The 22,446-nt window shown below is 46.9% G+C and overlaps 1 protein-coding gene across 1 annotated transcript in view; it reads right to left on the bottom strand.

Annotated features, from left to right (window-relative positions):
- atp9a (ATPase phospholipid transporting 9A) overlaps positions 1 to 22,446 on the bottom strand; it is a 286,828-nt gene that overhangs the window by 9,276 nt on the left and 255,106 nt on the right. The window contains exons 25-27 of the mRNA XM_072514714.1: positions 20,476 to 20,584; positions 16,211 to 16,268; positions 14,070 to 14,273 (exon numbers count right to left, since the gene is read on the bottom strand). Coding sequence (XP_072370815.1) covers positions 14,070 to 14,273; positions 16,211 to 16,268; positions 20,476 to 20,584 — 371 coding nt within the window. The remainder of the gene's footprint in view (positions 1 to 14,069; positions 14,274 to 16,210; positions 16,269 to 20,475; positions 20,585 to 22,446) is intronic.

Here is a 22,446-nt window from a genome sequence, read left to right as displayed (position 1 = left end):
CCAATCCAATATTTGTTTTAAAAATCAATGGAACTATTCTGCAATGGGAAGATTGACACTTCAGGCTTCTACAATTAATTTTCAGGATCAGAAAGACTGTTCAGCAAGAATTGTGACAGAGTATGCTATTAAAAACAGTTACTTCTCACTGAACAAGAAAACATTTTCAATGTATGTTTGAGAGAATAATGTGTAAAAAGTTAAAGTTCACATCAAATCATTGATTCTGTGCTGAAAGTACTGGCAAAGACTGCAACAGAGCACCCGATGCAGGAGCTGGGTATCAATGACAAAAACTCCTGGTTTCACATTTAACTGTGCATGTGCAAATTCCATAGAAACATAGGAAATGTGAGAAGGCCATTCAGCTCTTCGAGCCTGCTCCACCATTCATTATGATCAGGGCTGATCATCCAACTCAGTAATCCACTTTCCCCCATATGCTTTGATGTATTTCGCCCCAAGAGCTAGATCTGACTCCGTTTCTTGAAAATATACAGGGCGTGATTATTATCTCATCGTGCCTGACTTGGTGACGTGATGAGGCCTTTGAATCTCGTGAGAGGTATCTCTCACTCTCAAATCACGAGATTCATCCAAACCTCGCAAGACGTCGCAATCTGGATGTCGCCTTCGCTGGGCGAGATCCAGATGTACAGTTTTAGCCATACAGTTTTAGACTCCCACGCCGTCGGGAACATCCAAAGTATCTATGCTGTCTAGTCCTGTTAGAATTTTTGAGATTTCTATTGTGTCAGCGAATTTAATCCTGACACAATATCTCCTCATACGTCAGTCCCACCATCCCAGCAAGCAATCTAGTAAACCTTTGCTGCCTTCCCTCCATAGAAAGAGCATCCTTCCTCAGATAAGGAGACCAAAACTGCATACAATATTCCAGGTGTGGTGTCACCAAGGCCCTGTATAACTGCAGCAAGACATCCATGCTACTGCACTCAAATTGTTTCGCGATGAAGGCCAACATACCATTTCCTTTCTTTACCGCCTGCTGTACCAGCATGCATACCTTCAGTGACAAGTGTACAAGGACACCCAGGTCTCGTTGCACATTCTCCTCTCTCACTCTATAGCCATTTAGATGATAATCTGCCTTTCCATTTTTACAACCAAAATGGATAACCTCTCATTTATCCACAGTATACTGCATCTGCCATGCATTTGCCCACTCACAAATAACACTGACACATCTTTGCATCCTCCTCACAGCTCACCCTCCCACCCAGCTATGTGTCATCTGCAAATTGGGAAATATTGTATTTAGTACCCTCATCTAAGTCATTAATATACATTGTGAGTAGCTGGGATCCTAGCACTGAACCCTACGGTACCTCACTGTTATTGCCTTACAAAAAGAGCAGGTGCGGGATTCACCGACCCCCGCCGGGTCGGAGAATCGTCGGGGGGCGGCGTGAATCCCACCCCCACGCCGGCTGCCGAATTGTCTGGCGCCGAGGGTTTTGGCGGGGATGGGAATCGCGCCGCGCCGGTCGGCAGCCGCTGGCAGCATCCCCCCCCCCCCCCCCAGCGATTCTCAGCCCTGCGATAGGCCGAGCGGCCGCCCGTTTCGGCCGGCGTAAATCAAACCAGGTCCGAACCGGCGGGACCTGGCTCCACGGGCGGCCTGCGGTGTCCTCGGAGGGGTGCGGGGGGATCTGGCCCCGGGGAGGGCCCCCACAGTGGCCTGGCCCGCGATCGGGGCCCACCGATCCGTGGGCGGACCTGTGCCATGGGGGTACTCTTTCCCTCTGCGCCGGCTGCTGTCAACCTCCGCCATGGCCGGCATGGAGAAGAATCCTCCTGCGCACGGGCTGGGATGAGCCCAGAACACGCTGGCGCTCCCGCGCATGTGCCAACTCGCGCCAGCCGGTGGAGGCCCTTCGGCGGCAGTTGGCGCGGCGCCAAGCCCTTCCGCGCTGGCTGGCGTGGCGCCAACCCCGCCGCCGCCGGCCTAGCCCCTGAAGGTGCGGAGGATTCCGCACCTTCTGGGCGGCCCGACGCCGGAGTGGTTCACACCACTCCTCAGCGCCGGTACGGCCCGTCCCACCGGGTAGGGGAGAATCCTGATTCCTACTCTTAGTTTCCTGTCTTCGAACAAGTTTTCTATCCATCTCAAAATATTACCTCCAATCCCATTTGCTTTCATTTTAAAAGCAAATTTTTTATGTGGGACTTTGGCAAAAGCCTTCGGAAAGTCCAAATAAACCACATCCATTGGCTCCCCCTCATCAACTCCACTAGTTCCATCCTTGAAGAATTCCAATACATTTGTCAAGCATGATTTCCCTTTTGTAAATCCATACTGACTCTGTCCGATTCTGCCACTGTTTTCCAAGTGTTCTGCTATTAAATATTTTATAATAGACCCGAGCATTTTCTCCATTCCTGACATCAGGGTGACTGGTCTATAATTCCATGTTTTCTTTCTACCTCCCCTTTTAAATAGTGAGGTAACATTATCTACCGTCCAATCCATAGGAACTGGTCCAGAGTCTATAGAGTCTTGGAAGATGACCACCAATGCATCCACTATTTCTAGCGCCACTTCCTTAAGAACTCTGAGATGTAGATTATCAGGCCCTGGGATTTAGAGGCCTTCAATCCCATAGATTTCCCCAACACGTTTTCCCTCAGTTCCTCAATCACACAAAACCCTGTGTTCCTCAACATTTCTGATTAGTTACTGTTAGTTTTACAAAGTAATGGCAAACACTGACACTTTTGCCATCATTATAATCAGAGATTCCGGGGCAATTTAAACAATGGCTGGAACTTAGAGGGTCCAGTCGCCACTGTTGCAAATCCCGTTATGGCCCTTAAATCTCGCAAGAGGGCTTTAACGGGATATGCGCTGGCGAGATAGTGATTTGAGATCTTCCCTGCCAGTGGCGGGATCAGGGTCTCATCCAGAAAGGGGATGAACCTGACTCCCATAAATTTTAATAATTTTAAATGTGCTTAAAGAACTTTGCGATGTAGCATCTACCCACGCTGGATCCCCCCCTCTAAACCACCAACATCACTGCAGCGGCATGAAATTATGCCGGCGCAAATCACTACTGGGTTTCAAAAGTGAAAACCATTCGTGATGACTATGTTGAGGACATGTAAGTGAGTGTAGCCCCTGGGTGGTGAGGGACGTGGCCTCCCTGACACCGCTAACCCGCCATTGGGACTGCCAGGGGCAGGCCCTCTGGGGAAGCCCCATTATTAGGGGGTTTCACTTCTGTGTGTGTTTGTGGCGGGTGGGTGAAATCACATGCTTGAGTAATTGGAATGCACTTAGTGCTTAGAATGCACTTACATCTCTTTGATATGGTCAATGTTTTTACAAATATTGGGGTTTCACCACTTAGGCCACTGAAGCTTGAAGGGATATGATTGGATCAAAGCTGTAGACGGTTTTTACAAGCTGTCAATCAGACCACTGTTGGAAATCTATAAATGGCTTGGAGCTAATGGATCTGTGAGAGAATCCCAACCAGTATTAAACTTACAGAAAAAATATATAATTGTGCAAAGGTGGATGGCAGGTCAGAAGATTGGAGAGAATATAAAGAATTGTAAAGAATGACAAAAGAATTAAAAAGGACTGAAAAATTAGAGTACAAGGTAAAGCGAGCTAGTATTGGCCCTATAGAAAACTGCATCTGCGGAATTGATCATGAAAAGTAGAGAGATGTCATGAATTAAACAGGTACACTGCATCGGTCTTCATTATAGATGATACAAGTAGCATCCCAGAAATAGCTGCCAATCAGGAAATGGAACGGAGTGAAGAGCTCAGGAAAGTTACAATCACTAGGAAAGTGATATTGTGCAATTTGTTGGGGTTGCAGGCTGACAAAGCCCTGGGTCCGAATGGCCTTCACCCTAAGCTCTTGAAAGAAGTAGCCAGTGAGATAGTTGATGCATTGGTTTTAATTTTCCAAAATTCTCTAGATTTGTGGAAGGTTGCATTAGATTGGAAAATAATAAATATAATCTTGTTATTCAAAAAGGGAGGGAGACAGAAAGCAGGAAACTACTAGCCAATTAGCCAAACATCTGTCAAACAGAAAATGTTAGAAGCCATTATTAAAGATGCTTTAGCAGGGAAATGTCGAAAAAAATCAAGGCAACGAGGCAGAGTCAACATGGTTCTGTGAAAGGGAAATCACGTGTATCCAATTTATTGGCATTCTCTGAAGGAATCACATGTGCTGTGGATAAAGGCAAACCAGTGGATGTACTGTCCTTAGATTTCCAGAAGGCATTTTTGTTGAGTGGCCATGTCAAAGGTTATTCCATGGAATCTCTACAATGCAGAAGAAAGCCATTCAGCCCATTGAGTCACCATGTCACTCTGAAAGAACACTCTACCCTAGGTCCACTCCCCTGCCCACCCCACCCTATCCCCGTAACCTATCCTCCATATCCCTGAACAGTAAAGGGCAATATAACATGGCCAATCCACCTTATTGCTGGAAATAAAGGCTCATGAGTAGGGGATACATATTGGCGTGGCTAGAAAATTGGCTGCTTAACAGGAAATAGTGAGTTGGCACAAATGGGTCTTTTTCTGGTTGGCACGATGTGACAAGTGGTATGCCACAGAGAGTGCTGGGATCTCAACCTTTATACAATTTATATAAATGACTTGGATGAACGGACTCAAAATTTGCTAAGTTTGCAGATAAGACAAAGATAAGCAGGAAAGTAAATTGTGAAGAAGACATAAGGAGACTACAAAGGGTTAAGTGGGTGGGCAAAAATCTGACAAATGGGGTATAATGTGGGCAAATGTGAAATTGTCCACTTTGACAGAAAGAATAAAAAACCTTATTATCTCAATGGTGAGAGGTTGCAAAGGTCTGAGATTCAGAGGAGTCTAGGTGGCCGAGTACATGAATCACAAAAGACTAGTACACAAGTAATTAGAAAGGTTAACCGAGTGCTATTTTTAAAAAATATATATTTTATTCAAGATTTTTTGGCCAAACATAACAGTACATAGTTTTTCTTTTAAACAACAATAAAGCAATATAAATAACAGTGGCCAGTTTTAAACAAGTAAATAAATAATATATAAACAGAAACAAAAACAAAACTAAGTGGCAACTGCCTTGTCAAAGATAGTTACTCTCCAAAGATACAATCCAACAGTCCAATATACATTACCTACAACAAATGTCTATACATATACAATGACATCCCTAAGAGCCCGCCCGGATCCTCCCCCCCCCCCTCCCCCCTGGGTTGCTGCTGTTGTTTTCCTTCTTTTTCATTCCCTCTATCGTTCTGTGAGGTAGTTGACGAACGATTGCCACCGCCTGGTGAACCCTTGAGCCGAACCCCTTAATACGAACTTGATCCGTTCTAACTTTATAAACCCTGCCATGTCGTTTATCCAGGTCTCCACGCCCGGGGGTTTGGCTTCTTTCCACGTAAGCAATATCCTGCGCCGGGCTACTAGGGACGCAAAGGCCAAAACATCAGCCTCTCTCGCCTCCTGCACTCCCGGTTCTTCTGCAACCCCGAATATAGCCAACCCCCAGCCTGGCTCGACCCGGACCCCCACCACCTTCGAAAGCACCTTCGCCACCCCCACCCAGAACCCCTGTAATGCCGAACATGACCAAAACATGTGGATGTGATTCGCTGGGCTTCTCGAGCATCTCCCACACCTATCCTCTACCCCGAAAAATTTACTGAGCCATGCTCCAGTCATATGCGCCCTGTGTAGAACCTTGAATTGCATCAGGCTTAGCCTGGCACACGAGGACGACGGGTTTACCCTACGTAGGGCATCAGCCCACAGCCCCTCCTCAATCTCCTCCCCCAGCTCTTCTTCCCATTTCCCTTTCAGCTCATCTACCATGATCCCCCCCTCGTCCCTCATTTCCCTGTATATGTCCGACACCCTACCATCCCCCACCCATGTCTCTGAGATCACTCTATCCTGCACCTCTTGCGTCGGGAGCTGCGGGAATTCCCTCACCTGTTGCCTCGCAAAAGCCCTCAGTTGCATATACCGAAATGCATTCCCTTGGGGCAACCCATATTTTTCCGTCAGCGCTCCCAGACTCACAAACGTCCCATCTACGAACAGATCTCTCAATTGTACTACCCCAGCTCTTTGCCAATCTCCAAATTCCCCATCCATTCTCCCCGGAACAAACCTATGGTTATTTCTTATCGGGGACCGCACCGAGGCTCCCGTCCTTCCCCCATGCCGTCTCCACTGCCCCAAAATTTTTAATGTTGCCACCACCACCGGGCTTGTAGTATATTTCTTCGGTGAGAACGGCAACGGTGCCGTCACCATTGCTTGTAAGCTGGTCCCCTTGCAGGACACCCTCTCCAATCTCTTCCATGCCGCTCCCTCCCCTTCTCCCATCCACTTACACACCATTGAAACATTGGCGGCCCAGTAATAATCATTTAGGCTCAGTAGTGCCAAACCTCCCCATCCCTACTACGCTGCAAGAACCCCCTCCTCACTCTCGGGGTCTTCCCGGCCCACACAAAACTCATAATGCGTTTCTCGATTCTCTTAAAAAAAGCCTTTGTGACCATCACCGGGAGGCACTGAAACACAAAGAGGAATCTCGGGAGAACCACCATTTTAACCGCCTGCACCCTACCCGCCAGTTACAGGGACACCATGTCCCAGCTCTTGACGTCCTCCTCCATCTGTTCCACCAATCGTGTTAAATTAAGCCGGTGTAAGGGTCCCCAATTCTTGGCTATCCAAATCCCCAAGTACCGGAAGTCTCTTGTTACCTTCCTCAGCGGTAAATCCTCTATTTCCCTGCTCTGCTCCCCCGGATGCACCACAAACAACTCACTTTTCCCCATGTTCAATTTATACCCCGAAAAATCCCCAAACTCCCCAAGTATCCGCATTATCTCTGGCATCCCCTCCACAGGGTCCACCACATACAACAACAAATCATCCGCATACAAAGATACCCGGTGTTCTTCTCCTCCCCTAAACACTCCCCTCCACTTCCTGGAACCCCTCAGTGCCATGGCCAGGGGCTCAATCGCCAGTGCAAACAATAACGGAGACAGGGGACACCCCTGCCTCGTCCCTCTGTAAAGCCGGAAATAATCAGACCCCCGTCCATTCGTAACCACACTCGCCATCGGTGCCCTATACAGCAACTGTACCCATCCGATATACCCATCTCCAAAGCTAAATCTCCTCAGCATCTCCCACAGATAATCCCACTCCAGTCTATCAAATGCTTTCTCGGCATCCATCGCCACCACTATCTCCGCTTCCCCCTCTGGCGGGGGCATCATCATTACCCCTAGCAACCTCCATATGTTCGTGTTCAGCTGTCTCCCCTTCACAAACCCAGTTTGGTCCTCATGAACCACCCCCGGGACACAGTCCTCTATCCTCGTCGCCATTACCTTGGCCAGAATCTTAGCATCCACATTTAAAAGAGAAATGGGCCTATAGGACCCGCATTGCAGCGGGTCTTTTTCCTTCTTTAGGAGGAGCGATATCGTTGCCTCTGACATAGTCGGTGGCAACTGCCCCCTTTCCCTAGCCTCATTAAAGGTTCTCGTCAGAAGCGGGGCCAGCAAGTCCATATACTTCCTATAAAATTCCACCGGGAATCCGTCTGGTCCCGGGGCCTTCCCCGCTTGCATGCTCCCAATCCCTTTCACTACCTCCTCCATCTCAATCTGTGCTCCCAGTCCCGCCCTCTCCTGCTCCTCCACCTTAGGGAATTCCAGCTGATCCAGAAAGCACATCATTCTCTCCTTCCCTTCCGGGGGCTGAGCTTTATATAATCTTTCGTAGAATGCCTTGAACACCCCATTCACTCTCTCCGCTCCCCGCTCCATCTCTCCCTCCTCGTCTCTCACCCCCCCTATCTCCCTCGCTGCTCCCCTCTTCCTCAGTTGGTGGGCCAGCAACCGGCTCGCCTTCTCCCCATATTCATACTGTACACCTTGTGCCTTTCTCCATTGTGCCTCTGCATTACCCGTAGTCAACAAGTCAAATTCTACATGTAGCCTTTGCCTTTCCCTGTACAGTCCCTCCTCCGGTGCCTCCGCATATTGTCTGTCCACCCTCAAAAGTTCTCTCAGCAACCGCTCCCTTTCCCTACCCTCCTGCTTTCCTTTATGTGCCCTGATAGATATCAGCTCCCCTCTAACCACTGCCTTCAACGCCTCCCAGACCACTCCCACCTGAACCTCCCCATTGTCATTAAGCTCCAAGTACCTTTCAATACACCCCCTCACCCTTAAACATACCCCCTCATCTGCCAATAGTCCCATGTCCATTCTCCAGGGCGGGTGCTGTTCTTTTTCCTCCCCTATCTCCAGGTCCACCCAATGTGGAGCGTGGTCCGAGATAACTATAGCCATGTACTCCGTCCCTGTCACCTTCGGGATCAGCGCCCTTCCCAAAACAAAAAAGTCTCTCCGTGAGTATACTTTATGGACATAGGAGAAAAACGAGAACTCCTTACTCCTAGGCCTGCTAAATCTCCAGGGGTCTACTCCTCCCATCTGCTCCATAAAGTCCTTGAGCACTCTAGCTGCAGCCGGCCTCTTCCCGGTCCTGGACCTCGATCTGTCCAGCCCTGGGTCCAGCACTGTATTGAAATCTCCCCCCATTACCAACTTCCCCGCCTCTAGGTCCGGGATACGTCCCAACATACGCCTCATAAAATTGGCGTCATCCCAGTTCGGGGCATATACTTTCACTAGAACCACCGCCTCCCCTTGCAATCTGCCACTCACCATCACATATCTACCCCCACTATCCGCCACTATGGTCTTTGCCTCAAACAGTACCCGTTTCCCCACTAATATAGCCACCCCCCTGTTCTTTGCGTCTAACCCCGAATGAAACACCTGCCCCACCCATCCTTTGCATAGTCTGACCTGGTCTATCAGTTTCAAATGCATCTCCTGCAACATAACCACATCTGCCTTTAATTTCTTTAGGTGTGCGAGTACCCGTGCCCTTTTAATCGGCCCGTTCAGCCCTCTCACATTCCACGTGATCAGCCGGGTTGGGGGGCTCTTTACCCCCCCCCCCCCTTGTCGACTAGCCATCCCCTTTTTTAATCCAGCTCCTCACCCGGTTCCCACGTAGCCGTATCTCCCCCCGACGGCGCCCTCCCGCCTCGACCACCCCACCCCATACCAGCTCCCCCTTCTCCCCAGCAGCAGCAACCCAATTAACCCCCCCCTCCGCTAGATCCTTTTCTAGCGTAATTGCACCCCCCATGTTGCTCCCAGAAGTCAGCAAACTCTGGCTGACCTCGGCTTCCCCCCGTGACCTCGGCCCCCACTGTGCGAGGCCCCCTCCTTCCTGCTTCCCTGTTCCCGCCATGATTACCATAGCGCAGGGAACAAAGCCCGCGTTTCCCACTTGGCCCCACCCCTAATGGCCGGCACCCACAATTCCTCATCCTTCCCCCCCCCCCCTCCCCCACGACATGGGGAAGAGAGAAAAGTTACAGGGTCGCAAGATTAACAACTTGAGAGATCATCCCTTCCCCCTTTCCTCCCCCCTTCACTCCACGTAATCACCCCACCACTTTGTCCCAAACGTTCTTTTTCTGGCCCGCCTATTCCAGCTGCTCCTCCACAATAAATGTCCACGCCTCTTCTGCCGTCTCAAAGTAGTGGTGCTTCCCTTGGTGTGTGACCCACAGTCTTGCCGGTTGCAACATTCCAAATTTGACCTTCCTTTTGTGAAGCACCGCCTTGGCCCGATTAAAACTTGCCCTCCTTCTCGCCACCTCCGCACTCCAATCTTGATATACGCGGATCACCGCGTTCTCCCACCTACTGTTCCGAGTTTTCTTCGCCCATCTGAGGACCATCTCTCTGTCATTATATCGGAGAAATCTCACCACTATGGCTCGAGGTATTTCTCCAACCCTCGGTCTTCACGTCATAACTCGATAAGCTCCCTCCACCTCCAACGGGCCCGTCGGGGCCTCCGATCCCATTAACGAGTGAAGCATCGTGCTCACATATGCCCCGACGTCCGCCCCTTCTGCACCTTCGGGAAGACCAAGAATCCTTAAATTCTTCCTCCTCGCATTATTCTCCAGCACCTCCAGCCTTTCCACACATCTTTTGTGTTGTGCCTCGTGCATCTCTGTCTTCACCACCAGGCCCTGTATTTCGTCTTCATTTTCAGCGGCCTTTGCCTTCACGACCCGAAGCTCCTGCTCCTGGGTCTTTTGCTCCTCCTTTAGCCCTTCAATCGCCTGTAATATCGGGGCCAGCAGCTCCTTCTTCATCTCCTTTTTAAGTTCTTACACACAGCACCGCAGGAACTCTTGTTGGTCAGAGCCCCATACTAGACGGCCACCTTCCGACGCCATCTTGCTTTGTGCTTGCCTTCCTTGCTGATGCTCTAGAGGATCCTCCGCAATCCGGCCACTTTCCTCTCCTTTTTCCATCCGTGTCCAGGGGGAATTCCCTTCTGGTTTACCGCACAGTGTTTTTAGCTGTTAAAATTGCCGTTGGGGCTCCTATTAAGAGCCCAAAAGTCCGTTCCATCGGGAGCTGTTGAAACGTGCGACTTAGCTGGTCATCGCCGCACCCGGAACCAACCGAGTGCTATTGTTTGTTGCAGGGAAATTGACTACAAAAGTAGGGACGGTATGCTTCAGTTATACAGGGAGTTGGTGAGACCACATCTGGTGTATTGTGTATAGCACTGGTTCTTTATTGAAGCAATGATTGAAATGTGTTTGAAGCAATTAGTGTACTAGACTAATACTAGGATTGTCTGATGAGGAAAGGTTGGACAGGTTAGGATTGTATCCACTGGAAGTTAGAAGAATAAGAGGCAACTTGATCAAAACATTTAAGATCCTGAGGGGTCTTGATAGGGTGGATGTGGAGCAGATCTTTCTTCCTGTGGGAGAATCTAGAAACAGGGGTCACTTTTAAAAAATAAAAGGTTGCTCATTCAAGACAGAGATGAGGAGAATTTCTTTCTGTCAGGGGGTTCTGAGTCTTTAGAATTCTCTTCCTCAAAAGACAGTGGAAGCAGAATCTTTGAATATTTTTCAGGCAGCGTTATATAGATTCTTGATTAATGCAGGGATTAAAGCAGGGGCAGGGGCGAGTGCAGAAATTGAGACAACTGACATCATGCTGACAGTTCGCAATGAAAAGGTCTAGAGATCAGGCTGAGGAAGTGGGTGCAGCGGCAAAAGTAATGGAAAAGCTCAGTGCTGTGCTGGGCTCAAAATTCAATAAGGTGAGAGGATGAACGTGAGGCCATTGGTGATAATTCTGCCTTCCCATTTGCACTTCCTCTGATCACAACTTATCCTTCTTGTTCCACCATCCCTTTAGCCAGTGAATCTTTCCGTTCTTTCACCCCATCAGAAGCTTTCCCTGTTCTTCTCTCCCCCTCTCTGCCCTTTCCTTTCTTCTGTACCTAGCGGAAATCTGTCACATCTCTATCCTTTACCAGTTCTAATGACAGTTTAGCAACCTGAAACGTTAACTCTGTTTCTCGCTCCACTGAAGCTGTCAGACTGACTTGAGTATTTCTTGCATTTTCTGATTTTATTTCAGATTTCCAGTGCCTGCCGTATTTTGCTTTTGTAGAGTCGGGAATTTGGAGGAGGAAAAAATGTATCCAAGTGCACCAAATGGCTTTTCCCCTGTCATTTATAGAAATATTGTTGTTTGAACGATTTCCCTGGTAATTTTGAGTTGAGGGACAAATGCCCCTGCAACAAACGGCGAGTTTTCAATCAAACCGGAAACCTTGTGAAATTTCAACTCATATCTACAGATACCATTCAGTTTCTTTGCAACAAAAAGAAAGCGAGCTGCACGACATCCGCTTCCTGAGAGTAGGAGTGCGACCATAATAATGTCACTTGAGCCGTATGGAAGTGGAGGAGCCATGAACAGAGCAGCTCCCACACATCCTCCAGTCACCAGTGATGTCACGACGGCAACAGCCCACTCAAGGCGGATGCACTTCAAGCTAATCTTCTCGCAATCAGATTTCTGCTCTTAGTCGATACCAGGCCATTTTGGTTTTAGTACAATCGCTTCATTGCCGCAAAACAGTCTGTGGTAAGTTAAACTTCCCGCTGAAACACCAGTTTGTCACAATTGCTTTGTTTTCCACTTACTATGACAAATGAAACTGCATCCACTTGTGCTAATACTGAATAATTCTAAACTTCAACGAAGTGAATAGAAACTGAAAAGACAGAGTAACTTTCCATCTGTCCCAAATGTTTTAGTTCTTGCTAACAAACACTTCGAGCTACATATATGTACAAATGTTTGTTATGGAAACCACTGTTGCACGCAGGTAAATTTGGGCAGCAGTATTCTGCAACACCCTTCATGTTACTTTGTCTTGGCTTGCTATGAACAGCTGATGACAATGGAGGTGAGAAGAAGCATTCGCTGTGGTTGGGGACAATAGCAGTGAACTACTGCTCCAAGAGTCGGCAAGAGTCATGAGATTGGGTGACAATAGTTTTGAACTGCGTTCCATTATAATTTGAATTTTGAGGAAGCGGCCTAACTTTGCTAATCTCTCATTTACCAGTGGATTGCGTAGCCAGTCTTCCTTCTCTTTTATTCATTCATAGGATGTGCTTGCTCAGCCAGCATTTACCACTCATTGTTTATTGCCCTTCAGAAGGTGGTGATGAGCTGCTTCTTGAAGCGCTGAAGTCCATGTGGTGTGGGGCTATTAGGAAGGGAGTTCCGGGATTTTGACCCCGCGACGGTGAAGGAATGGTGATATAGTTCGAAGTCAGGATGGCATGTGGCTTGGAGAGGAATTTGTAGATGGTGGTGTCCCCATGCATCTGCTGCCCTAGCCTATGTTTGACTATTCAAATAAGCTGAATCCACTGGATTCCCCCTTATCTCCCCCATTAGTCACAACATTAAACAACTCTAACAGATTTAACAAAGATGATTTCACTTTCATAAGTCTGAGTTGGCTCATCCCAATCATATTATGATTTTAAGTGTTCTGTCATCATTCTCAAAAAATAAATTCTAATATATTTCCGATTAATGTCAGGCTAACTGCCTATAGATCCATATTCTCTCTCCCTCCCGGCTTGAATTGCACGGTTACATTACTTCTAATTCCTGAAGACTGTGCTAGAGTCTCGACAATTGTGGAAAATCAAAATCAATGGATTCACTCTCACTCTAGTCAGCATGTAGCCCATCAGGTCAAGGCGATGTGTCAGCTTTTGGTCCCATTAATTTCTCCATTACCGAATCTTTATGAATACCAGTATCCTTAAAACTCCTCACTTTCACTCTGTCCTCGTTCCTAACTACCTCCAGTATTTTATTTGTGTCTTCTAGCATGAAAACAGATTAGTTTAGTGTTTCTGCCATGTCTTTATTCTCCTAATTCTCCTGTAAGGGACTCACATTTACTTTTGCTAATCTCTTCCTTATGTCTAGAGAAGCTTTTGCATTCTGTTTTTATGTCTTCAGCAAGCTTGCTCTCATATCTTACTTGCCTTTTTTAAATTTGTTGGCCGTTTGATAATTTTGAAAATCCTCACATCCTTAGGCTTACTCTTTTGCAACATTTTAAGCCTCTTCCTTTGAGCTAATACAATCTTTCACTTTTCGTTAGCTAGCGTTGGACCATTTATTCAGTGTGATCTTTATTTGTTAAGGGAATGTATGATTATTATAAATTATGAAGTAATACTTTAAATGTTTGCCATAGCATATCTCCTACCATATTTTCAAAATCACATCTCCCATTCTCCTCAGCCAACTCACCCCTAATACCCTCTGCAGTTTGCTTTGTTTAGATTGAAGATCTTGGTTTTGGGCTCAATGAATTCACGCTCAAACTCAATGTAAAATTCTATCATTAAATGATCACTTTATGAACATGAATACTGCCCACTTGGGCAAGATACTAGAGGGTTCCCTGTGCAACTGTATGGAACACATTCAGGAAAGGAGAGAGAACATTTTTAATAGCAAGGTTGGGAAAAGAATACAAATGTGTTGTTTGCACATTCGACAAAGTTTTCATGTTGACCTACCTATAAACTCGTGCAAGAAGACAAGAGAAGCAATGTAGCAGCTGAGACTGAGAAGTTCTGCCACGATCATGAGCCAGTGCCAGGTCTGGATAGTTAGCGCCACCATCAGTAACTCAGTGAGAATAAGCGAGGTAAAGGAAATGGCTACTGCATGTACAAACTCAGAGTCAAACAACAGAAGAGCTCCATACATTATTATACCACCTGGAAAAAAAACAAAGGAGAAATATGGTCATTCTGGAGGATAGCAAATGTTGTCCCCTTGTTCAAGAAGGGGAGTAGAGACAACTCCGGTAACTATAGACCAGTGAGCCTTACTTCTGTTGTGGGCAAAATCTTGGAAAGGTTTATAAGAGATAGGATGTATAATCATCTGGAAAGGAATAATTTGATTAGAGATAGTCAACACGGTTATGTGAAGGGTAGGTCGTGCCTCACAAACCTTATTGAGTTCTTTGAGAAGATGACCAAACAGGTGGATGAGGGTAACGCAGTTGATGTGGTGTATATGGATTTCAGTAAAGCGTTTGATAAGGTTCCCCGCGGTAGGCTACTGCAGAAAATACGGAGGTATGGGATTTAGCAGTTTGGATCAGAAATTGGCTAGCTGGAAGAAGACAAAGGGTGGTGGTTGATGGGAAATGTTCAGACTGAAGTCCAGTTACTAGTGGTGTACCACAAGGATCTGTTTTGGGGCCACTGCTATTTGTCATTTTTATAAATGACCTGCAGGAGGGCGTAGAAGGATGGGTGAGTAAATTTGCAGATGCCATTAAAGTCAGTGGAGTTGAGGACAGTGCAGAAGGATGTTACAAGTTACAGAGGGACATAGATAAGCTGCAGCGCTGGGCTGAGAGGTGGCAAATGGAGTTTAATGCAGAAAAGTGTGAGGTGATTCATTTTGGAAGGAACAACAGGAAGACAGAGTACTGGGCTAATGGTAAGATTCTTGGCAGTGTGGATGAGCAGAGAGATCTCGGTGTCCATGTACATAGATCCCTGAAAGTTGCCACCCAGGTTGAGAGGGTTGTTAAGAAGGCGTACGGTGTGTTAGCTTTTATTGGTAGAGGGATTGAGTTTTGGAGCCATGAGGTCATGTTGCAGCTGTACAAAACTCTGGTGCAGCCGCATTTGGAGTATTGCGTGCAATTCTGGTCGCCGCATTATAGGAAGGATGTGGAAGCATTGGAAAGGGTGCAGAGGAGATTTACCAGAATGTGGCCTGGTATGGAGGGAAGATCTTATGAGGAAAGGCTGAGGGACTTGAGGCTGTTTTCGTTAGAGAGAAGGTTAAGAGGTGACTTAATTGAGGCATACAAGATGATCAGAGGATTGGATAGGGTGGACAGTGAGAGCCTTTTTCCTCAGATGGTGATGTCTAGCACGAGGGGACATAGCTTTAAATTGAGGGGAGCAAGATATAAGATAGATGTCAGAGGTAGGTTCTTTACTCAGAGAGTAGTAAGGGCGTGGAATGCCCTGCCTGCAACAGTAGTGGACTCGCCAACACTAAGGGCATTCAAATGGTCATTGGATAGACATATGGACGATAATGGAATAGCGTAGATGGGCTTTAGAGTGGTTTCACAGGTCGGCGCAACATCGAGGGCCGAAGGGCCTGTACTGCACTGTATTGTTCTATGTTCTTTTTTGAATGGAGATACTGGCACTATTACAATAATTCTGGATGAGCGCAGACTCATCTCAGAGGCAGAAGATTGCTGGTTGAAGTCCCATTCTAGACTTATACTCCAGTGCAGTGCCAAAGGAGTGCTGCACAGTTGGTGGTAAAATCTTTTGGAGGAGACATTATACTGAGGTCTGCTTACTGTGAGGTGAAAGTAAAGCAACATCATTGCAAAGAAGAGCAGGGAAGTTCTTCTTGGGCGTCCTGGCAAATAATTATCCCTCAATCAATATCACTAAAACTGTTTATCTGGCCATTATCACAATGACGTCCATGCGTTCCTGCTTTGTGCAAATTGGCTGCTCAGTTTCCTCTATTACAACAATGACCACACTTCAATGGTACACAATTGTCTCTAACCACTTTGGAAATTCCTCAGGTTGTGAAAGGCACAGTATAATTGCAAGGTTTTCTTTTTTTCACGCCCACTTGTAACAAAATGTAATTTCCATACCTTGGTATATACTAATTAAAACCCAAATCAAGAAGGTTTTAAAAGAGAGTGGTCGACCCTGAAATAGAGGAAGGGAAGAATCAGTTTTACAGACTGCACCTTAGTGTCACAGTTTGATTTCAAGTCAACATTTTAATGCTCAGCACACAGCCATTCTTGCAGATCTTATGCAAGAGAGAACTTACTTTTTTTTAAAACGTGCAAATAAAAATGTTATTTGCAGATTTAAAGGTAAAACTCACCAACAGACTTAATTTAGATTCCTTTGGAAACTAATCAATTGACGCATTTAACAAGTTATGTAGTTATTCTCGTATGTGGAGTTGTGAAGTAGCAACAAGTTCCTGGAACCGTCGCTTTAACTGTATCTGCTGCAGCATAAATTTCCATTGTATCTTTATGAAGTTAGACTTGGGAGTTTTGAAATCTGTCAGCACAGATGCAATGTTGCAGTTATCGCATAATTGCTGAAACATTTGTTTTCAGTGCTGGTAAAAACATCTCAGATTCTTCATTATCTGAAGTCACTGATGAGCTTTGATAATGAAGGAAACTGGTTTGGTCGTTGGACAGTTTCCCTACAGTTTTGATGCAAACGAAAATGTGATCCCTTTTCTCTGGAAGTCATTTTTTCATTCATGGAAGCACACTGACTGTTTACTTAACCATAATTATCGAGAAAAACACTAAAATTGCTACATCCCATTAAAAATGTTTCAGATTCTCCCGGTACTGTTTGTGCTTTTATGTTTTTAAATATTTACAAAAGTTCAAAACAGAGGCTGTGGATATGGTCAATATTTTGTCCCACTCTGACTGTGCTCCAAATGAAGACTTTCTCTGTGTCACTAGGTAACTACAAAGTGTCCTATATACTGACCATCAATCTTAGAAGGGCTGTGGCTGGCAGACCTGAGAGACTATTTACATGTGACCACAAACTTTTCGAAGCGATTGCCATAACCACTAGGCCGAACCAGAATGGTACGTAATCCTGCATCCCCCCCTGGTGGCTCAGCCAGTAAATGTACTGGTGATGTGATTCAAAACCTTCAAACCCAGGAATAATCTACATACAACCCATAAACTGATCTAATTTTACTGACATCAGCCAGCGTAATAGGGGAAGCACTAACAATAATTGTTGTGTCTCAAGTCTTAAGCAAAGGTTCCCTATTTTTTCATTAACAAGTTAGCCAGCTTGCAAAGTGCATCGTGGAAATCGAATAATGATGTGATGACTCCCCCTTCACTGTCAACTCATTTATTTTTAAAATAAATTTAGAGTACCCAATCCATTGTTTCCAATTAAGGGGCAATTTAACATGGCCAATCGCAGAGGCTACGGGCGCAGGAGATGTCACTGGCAATGCGTGGCACCGAAGCCAACACTGCTAGCGTGGCGACCACAGTGGAGAGCCTGGTGCATGACGTTGGCAGCATGAGTGAAGGTGTCCAAGGTGTTGCACAGTCGGTGACAGCTATGGCTGAGGGCCTCGCTAGACAGATTAACTCGATGGGGGACGTAACCCGGTACCAGGCTGACCTTGATGAGGTGCTGCAGGGCATGTCCCACTCTCAGATGGGAACGGCCGAGGAGCTGCGGAGCTTGCCCCAGTCACAGGTGGGCATTGCCGAGTCGCTGCAGAGCATGGCCCAGTCACTGAGGGGCATTGCCGAGCGCGTTGGCACCACGGTGCAGACGTTGGGGAGCCACCAGGGCTGGCAGAGTCAGATGACGCAGGGGCAGCTGGGGCTTAATGCAGCTGCCCTGCCGTCTTGAGGTGAACCCCAGGGCCCTATGGGCACCAACCGGGAGGAGGGGGCGCGGGGTGGGAACCCGGACCCATCCTATGGACTGGCGATGGTGGCCACCAGCTCCCCGAGTTTCACCCTTCTGATGAGGCTGTGTCTCGCATCCAGCACCTGGAACAGGGCCGAACGGCTGTACATGTGACATTGACAAGTGCGCCGGGGCTTCCGGCTCCAGAGCCCCCAGAGGACGCCGGTTTAGCTGAGTTGGCTGGACAGCTGGTTTGTGATGCAGAGCAAGGGCAGCAGCATGGGCTCAATTCCCATACCTGCTGAGGTTATTCATTAAGGCCCCGCCTTCTTAACCTTGCCTCTTGCCTGAGCTGTGGTGACCCTCAGGTTAAATCACCACCAGTCAGCTCTCCCCCTCAAAGGGAAAAGCAGCCTATAGTCATCTGGGTGACTTTGCTGTTTTACCTTCAGGATAGGTGGAGAGGTGAGTGGCTAAAGAAAACAGGATACTCATCAGGCCCATTGGGTGTCATAGTGATCCAATAGGAGAACACGGGTTCAGGTCCAAGGCATTCCCAACACCAGCTCACTTTCCTCAGTTAGATCATTTTCCTGTATTCTCAAGCTGGCTAATCAGGTCACCCTGGAAATTCTGCTATTTTGGGACTCCAGTTCCAGTGTTACTTGAGTGAGCAGAGGAGGAATTAGGGTTGAGATTTGTTGGACTCAAGTTTCCACATCTTTTTTATTGTTTATGAAATTATACCAAAAATGAGGATGGGTATTTCTTCCCTTGACTTTCGTCTCCGCCATGTGGAGGTCACAAGAGAAGAGACAGGCAGAATAATGTTGTTCACAACAGATCTTGCCAGTTCCTACACCACCCATACTCGCACCGACCGTGGCCAAAAAAATGGCGCCAGTTGTGCTGGACCGCGACCCCACAGCCCACCTCCCAGCCACACCCCACTAATCCCCCCAGAACTGGCAAAAGCCCCCCCGGCGAAGTATGGCGGTGCTAGACACTGTCCGTATGCCGTCTCTCTCTCTCTCCTCAGTCACACCAGGCTCACGACCGTTGAGACTACAAGCGGCCTGTGCCTTCAGGGTCTCGGCCCATTGGAGGCGGAGCATCGTGGGTGGGCCCGATAATGAGATGCAAATCCAGTTGCAACTACGTGCGCGACAAGTCGCAATGACGCCAATTTGGAGGGTGCAGAGCATCGCGATTCGGCGCCAAACCACCACCTGCCAAGATTTTGGCATCGGGAGCTATTCTCTGCCCACTTGCTGTTCCCGATTTCGGCATCGGGCAATGGAGAATCCCGCCCACGATCTCTACCACCTACAAGGACAAGGACAACAGGTGCATGGGAACACCACCACCTGCAATTTCCCCTCCAAGACATACACCATTCTTATTTGAAACTATGGACGAGATTCGTCTCATGGAATTTACCCGGCTCGCCACGCCTCATGAGATCTAACGGGATCTTATGAGACATCTCAATCTGGATCCCACCCACAACAGGTGGGATCAAGATTAGGAGAATTTGCATATTAACGTGTTGCAGTAAGCATCACTTTAATATGCACTCGCCGGAGTTACCCAAGGTACGGCATCTAATCCCATGTCTTGGAAACCCTGGGCAAGCACTGGTCTCCACAGTTGGGGGGAGGTGTCTCCCAGGCAATTGGGGGCACCTCGGTGCTCAGAATCTGGACAGGGTGATACCTGACACCCCGATGCCAGCTGGGCACTGGCACTGCCAGGGTGCCCAGGTGATGCTTCCAGGCTGGCAGGGGAACTGCCAGGTTGGCAGTCCAAGGTGCCTGGGTGGCATTTCGTCCACGCTGGGGATGCCCTGCCCTAATGTTATGGGGAGCTCCAAGACCCCCTGATAGGTGAGTTAGGGCTTTGGGGATTTTGGAGGCTGTAGAGGGGGTCTAGAGATCGGGGCACCTGGTGAACGGAGCTCAGTAATGCATGAAATGGGACTGCATGTGGCTTTAGCAGGACATTCCTCGCCGAGGTCGTGAATTTAAGCCAGAGTCCCATTCAATAGCGTGGTCTTTCTCTGCGAAAAGGGAAACAGCTGGCTAAACGCACTCGACACGGGATGCTGTTTCATTTCCATAAATCTCGCCCTCTACTGTTGTTCCTTCACCGTCGCCAGGTCAAAATCCTGGAACCCTCCCTAACAACACTGCAGGTGTACCTGCACCACAGGGACTGCAGCGGTTCAAGAAGGTAACTTGCCACCACCTTTTCAAGGGATCAATTAGGGATGGGAAATTAAAATGCTGGCCTAGTCAGTGACACCCAAATCCCGTGAAAGAATATGAAAAAAGACTGCATATTTATATAAATTTAGATACACAACTTTGTGAGTCTAAATAGATTTAGTTGGACTTTGCAGAATTCTAAAAATGAAATTGAGCCAATATAAATATATGTTACACACAAAATATACATAAAAGAGAATTATTCCAATGTGTACCTTGGTAAGATCTTTGTATAGTTCTGGATAGAGCATTGCAACTTCTGATTTCACATCCTTGTCCAGAACGAGAGAAAACACTGGGAACATTGTATAAATTGTTGAATACCTGAGGGGACAGATATAAAATATTACTTTTCATCTGCACAAACTACCTTTCTCCTTTGACACAATAACTAAGGCCTCCTGATTTTTTTAAAAACAAGATATTTTTGACCTTAGAACAGGGATGGCCAAACCAGGCATGGATCTTTTACAACAAAGATAATTCCTAGTGTTATGAAACCTGTTAACCCGTGCATTGGAGGGATGCTGCCTTGGCCACAAAGAACTTCACAGAGGGAGAGAACTGGAGAAAAAGCAGCAATAAGGAGAGAAATGAAGAGGGTTACAAGAATTTGTTCCAGCTCATCTCGAATTTGGTATGCTGTTCAGTGAATCATGCAAACATATGAATTAGGAGCAGGAGTAGGCCACTCGGCCCCTCGAGCCTGCTCTGCCATTCAATAAGATAATGGCTGATCTGATTATAATCTCAAACCCACATTTCTGCCTATCCCTGATAACCTTTCACCCCATTGTTAATCAAGAATCTATCGAGCTCTATCTTAAAAAATATTCAAAGATTCTGCTTCCATTGCCTTTTGAGGTAGAGAGTTCCAGGGATTCATGACCCTCAGAGAAAAAAATTCTCTTCCAACTTTGGATTTAGATTTATTGTCATGCGTACGTGAAAAGTATTGCTCTGCGTCCAGTCCAGACAGATCATCCCATACATGAAAAACATAGGACATACGATAAATACACAAAGTAAATGAGCGGCACGGAGGCGCAGTGGTTAACACCGAGGGCCCGGGCTCGGTCCCAGCCCCGCGTCACTGTCCATATGGAGTTTGCACATTCTCCCCCGTATCTGCAAAACCCAAAGATGTGCAGGGTGTGTGGATTGGACACGCTAAATTGTCCCTTAATTGGAAAAAAAAAGAATTGGGTGTTTTAAGTTTATTTTAAAAATAAAAATACACAATGTAAATACATAGACATTGAAGCATACGGAGGGAGTACTACTCAGTAGAGAAAATGCATGGAGAGATCAGTCCGCAAGAGGGTCATACAGGAGTCTAGTAACAGTGGGGAAGAAGCCGTTTTTGAATCTGTTAGTGAATCTCCGTCTTAAATGAGTAACCCCTTACTTTAAAACAGTAATCCCTAGTTCTAGAATCTCCCACAAGAAGAAACATCCTCTCCACATTCACCCTGTCAAAAGCCCTAGGGATCTTAAAAGTTTTCAATCAATGTTCTTCTTATTCTTTTAAACTACGGTGGATACAGACCTAACCTCGCCAAGCTTTCCCCATAAGACAACCTGCCCATTCCTGGAATTAGTCTAATAAACCTTCTCTGAACTGCTTCCGATGCATTTACATCTTTCCCTAAATAAGGAGACTAATACTGTACACAATACTCCAGATGCGGTCTCTCAATGCCCGGTACAACTGAAGCATAATCTCTCAAAGTTTGTAATCAATTCCCCTCACAATAAATGATAACATTCTATTAGCTTTCCTAATTTCTTGTTGTATCTGTATACCATCCTTTTGTGATTCATGCATGAGGACACCCTTTGCATCTCAGAGCTGTGCAATCTCTCATCATTTTGATAATAAGCTTCTTTATTATTCTTCCTGCCAAAATGGACAATTACACAGTTTCCCACATTATACTCCAATTGTCAGATTTTCTTTACACTCACTTGACCAGCAGTGGCCGAGACAAAGAAAGGTGAACGACCACCCCCCGATCAAGGAATCGCCCCATTATTGGAGCATATCGAACCCAGTGATTGGGACCAAATCCAATCACTTGGGACCAGGGTCAAGGTCCGCCCCGAGAGGCGGGAAGCCGCTGGGAACTATAAAGATAAGGGCCAAGTTCAGATCGACCCTTCTTCTCCTACTCGCAACCATCGAG

This window comes from Scyliorhinus torazame, chromosome 8, assembly GCF_047496885.1.
Source record: "Scyliorhinus torazame isolate Kashiwa2021f chromosome 8, sScyTor2.1, whole genome shotgun sequence".
NCBI classification, from domain to species: Eukaryota; Metazoa; Chordata; class Chondrichthyes; order Carcharhiniformes; family Scyliorhinidae; genus Scyliorhinus; species Scyliorhinus torazame.
This window is presented reverse-complemented; position numbering and strand designations above follow the sequence as displayed.